Source organism: Mus caroli, chromosome 10 (genome assembly GCF_900094665.2).
Source record: "Mus caroli chromosome 10, CAROLI_EIJ_v1.1, whole genome shotgun sequence".
Classification (NCBI taxonomy): Eukaryota; Metazoa; Chordata; class Mammalia; order Rodentia; family Muridae; genus Mus; species Mus caroli.
In genome coordinates, this window is record NC_034579.1 from 37,058,056 (window position 1) to 37,071,351 (window position 13,296).

General features: G+C 46.8%; 1 protein-coding gene across 1 annotated transcript in view; it reads right to left on the reverse strand.

The window, feature by feature from the left end:
• The window catches only part of LOC110303781, a 178,813-nt gene that overhangs the window by 57,321 nt on the left and 108,196 nt on the right, over positions 1-13,296 (reverse strand). The window contains exons 28-30 of the mRNA XM_021174996.2: positions 11,675-11,795; positions 10,167-10,332; positions 3,749-3,887 (exon numbers count right to left, since the gene is read on the reverse strand). Of these exons, the coding sequence (XP_021030655.2) occupies positions 3,749-3,887; positions 10,167-10,332; positions 11,675-11,795 (426 nt within the window). The remainder of the gene's footprint in view (positions 1-3,748; positions 3,888-10,166; positions 10,333-11,674; positions 11,796-13,296) is intronic.

A 13,296-nucleotide genomic window follows, 5' to 3' on the forward strand; every position in this document is an offset into this window, starting at 1 on the left:
TACAAAACTTCTCTATTTCTCTTTCCTTTTCTGTAAAGGCAGGAAAAATAATTCATAGCCTACAGACTTGGCAACCAAAACCAGGCTCTTTGCAACCTGGTTCTAAGACTCCAGTTCAAACAAAAGAAAAAAAGAATGAAAGAAGAGAAAAGATTAGAAAAGACAAGAAAAATGTTACCATTTTTTTTTGCTACATTTATTTAGGCAAATGCGTGTGCATGTTTCATTGTAACTTTGGAAATATTGTGACAAGTCTTTCAGAATCTCAGTTGGCAAAGCCTGGCCAGGATATGTAAGTCTGCAACCCTGAACAACATTTAATTCTTCAAACATTTCTGGCATACCCTGTATGCTTTCTTATCAACACATGGCTGGGGGCTCCTAGGAAGCCAGCCCTGCCTCATGGGCGAGAACTGCCAACATCCTGATACCAGGCAGGCTGCTTCCAACCTGGACCTCAGAAAGGGAGGAACAGACAACTGAGTGCTGGAGCTTTCCCCTAGAAGCAAGGATATAACAAAACTTGCTCTGACAGGCCAGGCACACTTATGGCTCTGCACTTCTCAAATACTGGAGACTGGGGCCATGGCCATGTGCCAAGACCATGTTGCATGAAACCCTCAGATGGTCTTAAGCCATGTGCTGACATTTGAATGATTAGAGACACTTAAAACAGGCCAGCATAAAAATAAGTCTAAAATTTAAAAATGAAACAAACTGAAGAAGAGCCAAGGAAATGAAGCTGGTGCTGTCCACCCATGCGCCCTGCAGCTCCCAGAGGAGGCTTGCTGGAGGGAGAGCATCCTTAGGATGGCTCCCCTTTCTCCTTCCCCTAATCACCCCAATGGCAACAGCACACAGAGAGTAGAAACACTTTTTACACCATTCATCCTCTTCCACAAGGTGCCTCTGAAAGACACTCTCCACCCCTACAAATTATCTTACCCTCAGGAACGTCATGGACCAGGAGTTAGACAACTCCTCAACAGACAGAGGCAAATGTTGGGCCCTAGACAGTTTGACTCTGACCTATTATGAAACAGCTACAGAGTCTCATCAGGTTTCCCCCACTGACCTCAAGAGCAGGTGGGGGAGGGTAGTATGAAATATGTCAGACAACTTCCTCTCTCTGTCTCTTCTATGTGGGTTGAGGGTGACAGGCAACTTTAGGTGGCCTGCGTCCTTCCTGTTTCCCTGAGGCTGCTGAAACATGCTCCCTTCACTCCAGGAAGGAGCTTAGAACTTTCTTTTCAAACTCACATGGAACCTTTCCCTTGCAGGTGCAGATCCTTCCCTGGGTCACAGAGCCCTGCTTGCTCAGGTAAAGTCTGAGATGACCCACAGAAGTTTACCTGAGTCCTGTCTCTGGACTATATAAACATTTCCCTTCATTTGCAGGGTCAGTGCTACCTCAGATGATGGGGAAGGGTGACATTCCCCCTTCAGCCTTCCTTTATCCCTACCCTTTGGCCTTCTCTTCTGAGTCCCCTCTCTGCCATGAAGCTGCCCAGAAACTACCATAGTTCACAGGTGTTGAAGCTAAATATACTAAGGCTCTGAATCTACTGAATAATTGACATATACACGTGAAAGGAAGTGTTCTGGGAGAGGGGGAAAAAAAAGACCAGGAAGATGGACCAATAAAGACCACCATGTGTGCCACCTGGGTGGTTTCTGATAGGTTACCTCCACCGATGAAACAACCCAATTCAAATAACCGAATTGAAAAACATGAAAGGCAGGTTGACTGGAGTCACCTCTTGGGTGGGTTCACTGATCTCACAGGGTGGGTCAGAGAAGCCACCATTCTGGCAGGGAGACAGAGGGGAGGGGGACGAGAAAGGAAAAGTGCACGTATGGAGAAAGAAACGCAGAGAGCAGGAGAGAAAGAAAAAAAACAGCATGTTTGTGTTATTGTTGGCTTTTAAAAGTCTTATGTATCTGAGTACACTGTAGGTGTCTTCAGACACACCAGAAGAGGGCATCGGGTCACATTAAAGGAGGTTGTAAGCCACCATGTGGTTGCCGGGAGTTGAACTCAGGACCTCTGGAAGAGCAGTCCGTGCTCTTAACCACTGAGCCATCTCTCCAGCCCATGAACCAAAAGCACCTCTGGGGAAAGCCCAGCCCCTGGGCTGGAGAGTTCATTCAGGGTAGAGGGTATGGTATGCCAGCCATATCCTGTAACAGATGGAGACTGAGGGATGCTGGGAGAACCTGAAGGTCAGGTCTACTTTGGTATGTTAGCCCCTTGTCTCAGGTCCGAAACCCAACAGTTTCTTCTGAGAAGGACATAGAAAGCAGGCAGTAGGACACTCGGTCTCCAGCCCATTCCTGGTCACACTGTGACGGCAACTGTTGGGACGCAGAGTGGTTTCCCTAAAACAGAACCAGACAGAACCCTCTGTGGCTGGAACCAAACCAAAACGGAAGGAAGAACAAACCCTTGGGATTTCAGAGTAGAGGTCAATTCAGTGGCCAACTTGGTGACCATCTAGCAGTCTTAGACTTTACAGCTCACAAACTAAACTAAGCTACAGATCCAAAGCTGTTTGTCAATAAAAAGTAAGAAAGCCAGCATGAAGCTTTGCACTCTGCTAAATTTATATTCTAAACCCAAGGACTGTTGGCAGAAACAAGCAAATGCTAAGTAAAAAAATATGTTCATTCACTATAATTCCCTGAGATATTCTCTATGGATTCTGTATGGATACACCATGCTAAGGGTGGGAAACACTTGTAATTCTCTGGTACAGCCCGTTGGGCCCCTTCTTGGCTGAATACTCACACTGGAGATGAATTGGACAAAGTTGGTAAGTTTGGGTAATTTAGGAGTAACTGGAGCTGGCTGCGGGTGGGGGAGGCTCGTGACTGTAATCTGGGCACTAGAAGGCTGGTCCGAACTCAAGGCTGTCCTGTTTACAGAGCAAGTTCCAGGCTAACAAGGGATACAAATTAAGGCTTTCTTTCAAAACGAAATAAAAGGTTCATCAGAGTTGGACTGGTGAATAGGCTGACCGCTCAGGAGGCTAAGATAGGAAGATCCAAGGTTCAAGGCCTGCTTTGGCTACTTAGTTTCAGGATTTCCTAGGGTACATAGCAAGATACTAGTTCTGTTGCTGATGCCCTTTAATTAAAAGCAACAGGCTTTTAACACTCCCCCCGCAACACCATCCCCCTTTACAAATCCAGGGGTCCTTAGGAGACTTTTTTTCTTTCACATATAAATCATTTTCTGGAAACATGAATATTAATCCAAACTCAATCCAAATCCATTAAAATCCTGACTAATCAGCCAAATAAAACGTTTGTATGCATCAAACTTGAGGAAATGCTTCCTGTAAGACCAAGGTAGAGTTTATTTAAAAATCAACCCCTGTAGCCAGTCCTGGGAGCGTCAGATGGTCAGCGAAAGCTGTCCCTTTGAAAGGTAGAGTGGAAAAGGAGAAATGAACTCTTCAGAATAATGATCCTCAGAAACACCAAAGCTTTAATCCCTATGACACACACTGAGGCTGTTTGGAAAATGTCTTGAAAAACCTCAGGAGCACCAGGGCAGACTTCACGCACACAGGCACCACACAGGCTTTGCAAGAAACGTTTGGTAGCCAGTGTGCCGGATCTATCTGCAGCCCTATTTTAGGCTGGTTATCTAATCTTGCTAACCGTGGCCTCCCTGAATGGGGCCTCTGCAAGCACCTGCTCAGCAGAATCCAGCGGGCAGAAACAGTACTTCTCTAGCCCTTACCGGAGGAGATGTCTCATGGCTGCATCGAACTGCAGCAACGTCACCTCCCTGCGGAGGAGGAGGGCCTGGGCCACCTGGCCCGGGTCCTGGGGGCTCTGGAGACTGTCAATCATTTTCTGCAGCTCTTGAAGTTCATTCCCTAGAAAGCAGGCAACAACTCAAGTCAGACTGTGAAATACAGACTGCCGGAGCCAACCCATCAGACTTGCCTGTCACCTCCGGGACCAAGTAGTCACGTGCTAATCATATGTCTTGCAAGACCAGCAGCTTTGGAAACCAGGTCTGATTTAGCTTCCCTTCCTTCTTCCCTCTGGGAGATAGAAACACCCTGGCTTTAGCACAGTAAGAACATACTGTTCAAAGTTTGAAATCAGCAAAGCCGTGGTCTCAGAACAAAAGGAGTAAGAAATGGCATGGGATGAGGAGGTCCTCAGAATACCCACTAGGGACTTCAAGTTTCTGTCAGATAGAGCCTACATTCATTTTCATTGTCATGCCGAGAGAATCAGCTTCCCTTTGTCACCAGTGCATGGACTGAAAGACTCGAGTCATAAAGCCAGTCCAAAGATACGATGCATAGACATACTTGTACACACATAGGTGTGTATACATATTCATATATGAACTTCTAGGCTATTCAAGCCATTTCAGGAATTGAACCGTTGCCCCAAAAGAAGGATCCACAGATAAAACTGGGAAGAGCAGCTTTCTGGAGCACCCGGGCTGGGCTGAGGAACCTGGCCTGCACCTGGCCTTCTGCCCTTGGCTCAAAGAGGGAGATGAAACCAGAGAGCTCAGCAAAAAACAGCAAACACGCAGGAGCCCGTCAGGGCTGTGTGTTCAGGGCTATCTGAATATCAGCTGTCCAAAAAACGTTTGTCATCTTCCGCTGAGGGGGGTGACAGCTTTCCACCCTGGGACAGGACAGGCTGTGAAGCTGTGGTCAGTGTCCCTCCATGGCACCCCAAGACGAACATTGCTCAAGGACATTGATGAGGGTGCTTCCTCTCTTGGCAGCCATTCCAGACCCAAGCAGCCTTCTTCCTACCTGGCCAGTGCTGGGCCTCCTCAGCCCTTCGCACACCAGGAAACAGAGGACTATGGGAATGAAGCTGTGTGTGTGAGTTTGACCAGAGCTGTTCTAGCCTCGAGAATGGCTGCTGGTACTTGCGACATTTTCATGTGACGTTGGGGAAGATGAGTGGTCCAGGTTTCATGTCCCACTGTTATTCTACACATGACAGATAGATGATTGGGGTTTTCCCAGTCCCAAATAATTAGGTCTAATCATCACATGATAAATAAATAAATAAATAAATAAATAAGGTTCTCTGAATGTGATAGCTCCATCAGGCTACAGAGAAGTTCCCAATGAAAGGGAAGTATCAGGAACCAATGAAAGGGAAGTATCAGGAACCAATGAAAGGGAAGTATCAGGAACACAAACTGCAGAACTTTTGGGGTGCATGGCAGGAGCAGAGCTGGCCACTGAGTGCCATTTGTCTATGGCTTGTGGTTTTGGTCTACAAGCAACACATCTTCAGGCAAGTGGCAACCAAATGAAAATGTTTACAGTCATCTGTGGTCGCTTGTAAAAGAAAATAAATAAATAAAACCCCACCCACCCTATGAGTAAAGCACCATATAAATGTAAATATACAAAGTATTTGGGCCCAGGTATTGAGGAAGTGGCTGTAGATAAAGACAGCACCCTTGGAGTGCGTGGCTCATAGTAATTTTCTCCATTTTAGCACGTCCATTGTGCTGCTCTCTTTTGCTTGTGATCAAAACACTTGTATGTGACAAAAATCAACTAGAAACGGACAGAGGCCTGAGTTAAAACCTTGAATCCCTGAAGCAGAGCTGCACAGTAAGCAGAGGCAAGGGCTGAACAGGAGTCTCACAGCACAGATGAATGCAGTTGTGTGATGTTAAGAACCTGCCCAGCAAAGGCAGCCATCAGCAAACCAAGCAGCCTACTTCAGACAGGGGTGGGGGATGTCTGCAATACATAAACTGCGAAAGTTAAACACCGAGAAACCCCACGGCGGATTCATAGATCAGTGACCGGACCAAACACAGTGCTCAAAAGAAGAAAAACAAATGGGCAATAAGTGTTTTTAAAAATGGTAATCAAACCAGGCGTAGTGGCGCACACCTTTAATCCCAGCACTCGGGAGGCAGAGGCAGGCAGATTTCTGAGTTCGAGGCCAGCCTGGAATACAAAGTGAGTTCCAGGACAGCCAGGGCTATACAGAGAAACCCTGCCTCTGAAAACCAAAATAATAAATAAATAAATAAATAAATATGGTAATCAAAGTCTTCAGCCACCTGGGAAATGCAAGTCAAAAGTACACTGGCAGTCAATCTCACCCTGGTCAGAATTGCTAACATTGAGAAAACAAATACCAACAAATACTGGTGAGGATATGGGGAAGAAGAGGCCCTGTTCATTGCTGGTGGGAGTAAATGGGAACAGACACTGTGTACATCAGTATGAGGTATCTCAAAACATTTAAAATAGAACGACCCATAACCCAGCTGCACGGCTCCTGAGGATATACATAAGGGACCCTGCATCCCACTACCATTGGTAAAGTCACACTGTTCTGCCAATCACATTGTGCCTAATGGCTGCTGCTCTGTACAAAAACTCGCCAAAAGAGCTACCTGGGATTGCTGCCTCTCCTTCAGGTGCAGGATGACCCCAGTGTGCTGGAACAATAAAGTCCTCTTGCTTCTGCATTGATCCCTGGGTCCGTGTGGCTCACTCTCAGAGAGTCCCTGGTAGCTAAGGCTCGGCAGAGTCTTACAGTCCATACTCAGAAAGACAGACCTCACATGGTCTCTCGCATATGCAAAGCCTAGATTTTAATATACATACATACATACTAAAATGTATAAATGTTAAATATATATTGTGTGTCCATTGTGTGTGTGTGTGTGTGTGTGTGCATATGTGAGCATGGGCATAGACCATCAAACTGGAAAGGGGATCAAGAGAACAGGACAAAGAGGCCTGAAGGACTAGAGACAACTGAATTACATATGACATCAACATGGAGAGAGCTGCCATGGATAATGAACCCATTCTTTCTTTGGACACAATTTGAGTGTCATAAATCAAAACCCAAATAAAGCCAGGTATGGGGGCTAGCTTGTGCAACACCACACCCTGGATCCCAGCCCTTGAGAGGCCGAGAGGCAGGGTCTGTGCAAGTGTGGTCATGTGTTGACATGTGGCTTATCGTAGTGCAGTTGTCCAGGTGGGAGTGACCTCTCCCTTGCCTCCTACTGACTTACCATCTACATTCCGTTTCATCCTTCCGTAGGGGCAGGATGCTTGTGGGGAGAAAGTGTCAGTGTGGGCAGGGAAAGCCACCTAGGATTGCTAATGGAGTGGAAGGTGGCCAGAGGACCCAGGAAAGCAAAGGAGATCTGCCTATATTCAGGGGGAGGGTTCTGTGTGGGGAGCCCTCTTGGTCTTGAAACTCACACACTCACAATGGAGCATGAAAACAGGGAGAGAGAGCATAATTATTGTGGTGAGGCTTAAACTGGCCTTTTGATCTTTGGCAAAGAAAATTCAGCGTAAATGCCCTTACAAGACCCCCATGCTTTACACCGATCCAAAGGGAAAGTCCGTGGTCAGGGAAGGGGAGAATCTGGCAGGGTCCACAGAAACTCACTTTGTTGTGGTGGTTTCTCTTGGTCATATAGGAGGGCCCATAAGCTCATATCCAGAACGCTACAAAATATTTAAAGTGTGGAAGTCCACAAAAGTCGTCTTATCTACCACCAATAAAGGCCCAGCTCAATTTCATCTTCCGCCTTGGTTTCCCTGCCTCCTCTGGGATCTGGGCCAGGAGCTGAGCAGCCAAGCAACCTTCTCAGGAGGGTGATTATCTTAGTGGAATTTTTCTCTTTTTCACTTAATTTGCTCTTCATCTATTTTCAGCAAATCAGAGCATGCAGAACTTTGCACATATTCCCCGGAGCACATTTTCCCCCCTTCACTTGCAACAATTGAAGTGTGCAGCCTCTAACTGACACCTCAGAAAACCTGAGTTCCACAAGCTCTGGGGCTGCGGTTCACCAGCAGCGAGGACTCAACTTCCTTCACTTAGAACGCTAGATCCTCAGTGGTCCTCTCAGCTCCGCTGACCCCCAGCGCCACAGTAACAGGCTGATGGCCTTGGTGGTATCTTCTCTGTCTTGCTAGGGCCCTCAGTGTTCTCTCTATTGATTAGAGTTATTGATTAGACTCTTGTCCCAGCTGCTAAAGGACTTCCAGGGCAGGGGTCAACTGGAAATGTGGCCCTGAATGTCACAGACTCTCAGATCAGGATAGACATTTTCGTGGCCCATCTTCCTTTCTCCTGACTCTCTGAAACCCATCAGCCCCCGTAAGAGCATGCACCTCGGCATGTTCTGTATTAATAGGGACAGTTTGATGTGGCTTTAATCTTGTGACGTGAGTCTTTGGGACTTGCTTGTGTCCAGTGAGATCATTAGCCTGTGATAGTACCAAGCTTCTTGCTGAGGTGGTACCAACATCAGCCTTCTTCCTGTTTCTTCATCTCAGCTAGACATTCAGCATCCTCCTACCACACCACTCAGCCCCTGCCTTGCCTGTGCCCTACATTAGAATATCCAGGTCTCTTCTGAGTGCATTAGCATGATGCAAATCTACTAGCCACCAGCTTCAGGGTCCCATTCAACTGGAAGGGGAAAGCTTCATATCACTCACACTTGTTTTTTAAAATCAGTGAGTCTAAACAGGCCTGTCACCTCATTTCTTAGGCTCATCCCCATTTTAAAATTCCTGACTACCACGTACTTGATCTTAGTTGGCCACTATCAACACAGCTAGTGACTTAATTTGTATAAGGCGAATCACTAAAAGAAAACACTCTCTGCTTCCAATACATCCTGTTTACTTTCTATAAGAGTCTATTTCTGAGGCTGGAGAGATGGCTCAGCAGTTAGGAACGCTTGCTGCTCTTCTACAGGACCTGAGTTCAGTTCCCAGCACCCATGCTGGAGAGCTCACGACTGCCTGCAGTTCCAGCCCTGGAGAATCAGACCCCCTCTTCTGGCCTCCATGGGCACCATACACATGTGGCATACACACCCTCACACCCGCAACACACACATACACATTGTGTGGTGTGTGTGAGCACATGTGTGCATGCTAGCATGTCCATGTGGTATGAGTTCATATATGTGTGTGCACATGTATGTGTGCATGGGTAAGAGATCATCACCCTTGGGTGTTGGTTCTTCAGGTGCCACTGACCTTATCAAACAGGGTTTCTTATTGCCCCGCCGTTCTCCAATTAGGCTGGGCAGCACAGCCGAGGAGCTCCAGATGCACCTGTCTGTGCTGCCCAAGCATCCACATCTTAAGCTTTTCTTAACGTGGTCTCAAGTCTTCATGCTCACAGGGCATGCGCTTTACTGTCAGAACTTTCTCTCTGACATCTACTACAGACTATCTTATCAATATTAGACACATCAAAATACCATCTTATAACCTAACGCTCCTTCACCGGTTAGAATAGGAAGCTAAAACCTCCCCATCTTTATCACAGTCGGGTGGTTCTGAGCTATCAGGGTTATCAACTCCTTCACAGTGAATGCTCCCGTAGGATCTCATCACGTGGGTTACAAGGAAGAAGGAAACAGAATGAAAACTAATCCTTAGGGTGACCTTTAGTCTCCTTAAAAAGATTTCAAGCCAGAGAATAGCTCTATGACGCTAATAGGTTTTTCTGCCAACGAAATAAGTAAATTTGAGCCGAATTAAAAATATAAAAAGCAGGTTTATTTGGGATCAGCTCTCCAGTGGGTTCGCTAATCTCACAAGAGACCTGAGAAGGCACTGTGCAGGCAGGGAGACGGGAGGGGGGGGGAGAGAGAGGGAGAGAAAGGAAGAGAGGGAGGGAGGGAGGGAAGGAGAGAGAGAGAGAGAGAGAGAGAGAGAGAGAGAGAGAGAGAGAGAGAGAGAGAGAGAAAGAGAGAGAGAAAGCACCTGGCACAGGCAGAGTGCACAGAAGCAGTCGCTAGGTCCCTGAGATCAGACCAATGGATACTAACAGGGTTAGGGTTAGGGGTTTTGAATCTGAATCGTAATAGAGACATCACCCCATTTTATAGATGGTCAAAGAGATGTAGAGTGCCTCACATCTAGAGGCAGAGGCAAGGTTCAAACTGGGTCTCTGGCCTTCTGGCTCGGTATACTTCCTGGTGAGCCTGTGAATGTGGTGGTCAGCAGAATGTACACTGGAGACAGTTTATAACAGGGCTTTTCCTGAGCCCTTCCTGTTGCTGTCACTAGCGATACACTTCTGGGTTTCCGATATTAACCACTTCTTAGAACTGCCACTCAACAGGTCTGGTGATTCTAGCTACTTACCAACGCCCTCGGCTCCTCCCCAGTCCTTCTTCAGAGGGTTTGGACTTAGAGGAAGGTCGAAGCAGGCTGGACAATTGCCAAGTTTGGCAAAACTGAAAGTGTAGGCCACAATGTCATGGAGAGAAGCTACAAGCTGCAGAGTCAGTGTCAGGGCTCTAAAAGCCTCCTGTGGATAAAAGCAACACAAGGGGCCAGTTTTAGGAACTTCCTAAGAGACCTATGCAAGTGTGACTCAGGAAATACATTTACACAGCAGACAGTGGTCTCTCAGTGTCCATGGTCTCAGGATGCTGGGATACCATCATGCGCAGATGCTCAAGTGCCTTATGTGGCATGGGACAGTAGATCTGCTTTACCTACACAGAGCCTCCTGTCAACTTTTAACCACCAGAAGTTACTTATGACATCTATATTTGATCAGTGGTTGATAGAGCGCAGCGACTGCGGAAGAGAACAGTTTCGCAGTGAATCCAGGGAAACAAAACAGCAAACCTATTCGTGAACATTGCCCTGATCTTGGCAAAGGCACCGCGGAGGGGGTTAAAGCACCATGTTTCTGTTTGTTTAAAGTCGTCACAGCTGTGAACACATTACAGAATGCTAATTACAGACTATCAGTGAATCACAAGGGTCACAGCAGGGACTCTCAGTCAGCCAGTCCTGTTTTGAGTATCTATAACTGGGACATGGCTGCTTACACTCTTAAAGAAAATTCGGAATATTCCCCAAATGCCATATCCAGCAGCACAGTTCAGCGAAGGATTTTAATTCCACACCAATTTTCTCATCACAGAGGGCAAACCCTTCAAAACTGCAGCTTGTGAGATGTGGTGTCACAAACCTGTTGTCGGACACTTGGAAGTCATAGGCAGCAGGACTGACACAGGTTCAAGGCCAACCTAGCCTATATAGTGAATTCTATCCAGTGGAATTCATTGTTGAACCGTGATGCTGAATATGGCATTTAAAGAATATTCTGAATTTTCTTTAAAACTATAAACAGCCATGTCTTGGTTACAGATACTCAGTTGGGATCTACTAGAGTGGGTCCTAAAAATGATCAAAACAAAAGGAAATTAAAAAAACAAAAAACCCAGTAGGCAGCTGGATACAGTGTTGCATAGTGTAACCCTTTCAGTCCTGGGAAGCTGGACAAGACACAGGGCAAGATCAGCCTGGGCTATATCATGAGACTGTCTCAAAATCGAACAAAACACAGCCGTGTTAGCTTCAGGGCTAACAAAAGTAGGGTTTTGTTGAAGGGTGGGAGGAAACAGAATGGATGACGAATATTGAAAGCTCAAATTAGTGTTCATCAATAACCTGGGGAAAAAAATAGGCAAAGTATCAGGAGCTGTGAAGAGGTCTTGGTGATTAGATATCATAGCAAAAAAAAAAAAAAAATCACTCTTTCCGTGTGATTACAAGAGCCTAAAATGTGGCCAGTTTCTACTTTGGTATATACACACCAAAAAAAAAAAAAAAAAAAAAAAAAATCCATGACAAACCTCTTCCGGCAGAGATTTGAACATCAACAGCACCTCAGATGGATGGGGAATAAACCATAAATTGAGGAAGACTCTCCCATCAGCAGACAGCAAACTTCGAGGCCGAGGCTGAAAACTTCCGCTGTGTGAGAGAAGAGGGAAGACCCATAGCACAGACAACATCCCACCAAGCCAGAGGCACGCCCCGCCCCGCCCCGTGTGAAGGGCCACATCAGGCCCAACACCCAAGCCCAGGGAGCAGCCTACCGCTCCCAGGTGGCCAGAATAACTTATAAATAGCTCAGCGGGAAAAAGAGCAGCAGGGCTGATTTTAGCCTGAGCTGTGTGGGAGGGAGGAAGGAGTGGGGAAGGAGGGAGGGAACCTGTGGTAAGGAAGGAAAGAAATTAGATGGTAGTCTCACACGGAGTGCTACATATTTTATGACACTTAATGTCTTGACCGTCTATTTTTGTCCCTGTTTCACAGCTGAGGATATTGAGGTTTGAGGAGGGATGTAGGTCCTGCCTGCCAGCTCCTGAGACACAGTTAGCCTTTAAAGGCACATCTGCCTAGCTCTAGAATCACCTTAGACATCAGCTCTGTTTTCCTTCCCTGCCCGCCATGTTTCCATTAAATCGAATGATAAGGATGTAATGACACAGATGTAGCAGTCAGCCTGGGGAAAGGAAACTGACATAGAATCCCCTTCAGAAGATGCAGACCATCAGAAGGAAGTGGTTTGGGGCCCGGGTGGGGCCTGGAGATAGGAAGGTGAACAGTAGACTGTGGTAGAGTCAAACATGTCGGGGGGCAGGGAAGTGAAGGCACCCCTTTAAAAGAGGAGCTTCATTAAGAGCAAGAATAAAATGGTGGGGGGGGGGAGGTAGGGGGCCGGTAGAGGAGGAGGAAGGGAGGAGAGGAGGGAGGTGCAGCTGGACCACTTCAGGCTGGGATCTGGTCTTCTGGAGAGTCCATTGTTATTTTAAGAGGCATACTGGTATTTTAATTGTTTCTTGCCCAAATCCCAGAGCCTAGCCTTCACCTTCTTTTTTTTCTTCTTTCAGATTCCAACACCACATCACAGTCTTCTCTGAGGTCTCCCTTGCTCCTGTCTTTTTACCTCCACAATCTTTCAACATCGCCTTAGGTACTTTCTTGTTGCTAAAATCAAACACCAAAGCCAAAGCAACTTAAGGGAGAATGCTTATTTTGGTGTCTGGTTCTATAAGTTAAGAGTCCATCATGGCAAGCAGAAGGAAGCTGAGAGCTCACATCCTCAATCTAATTCACGAAGCAGAGGGAGCCAACAGAAGCAGGGTAGGGTGAAGCTATACAACCTCAAAGCCCATCACCAGTGACCACTCCCTCCAGTAGGGCTGCCCCACCTAAACCTTTACAAACATTGCTACCAACTGGAGAGCTGGTCAACCCCGAGTCTACAGGGGCATGTCCCATCCAGACATCACCTTATCCCCAGTCTACAGGGGCATGTCTCATCCAGACACCACCTTATCCCCAGTCTACAGGGGCATGTCCTATCCAGACACCACCTTATCCCCAGTCTACAGGGGCATGTCTCATCCAGACACCACCTTATCCCGAGTCTACAGGGGCATGTCCCATCCAGACACCACCTTATCCC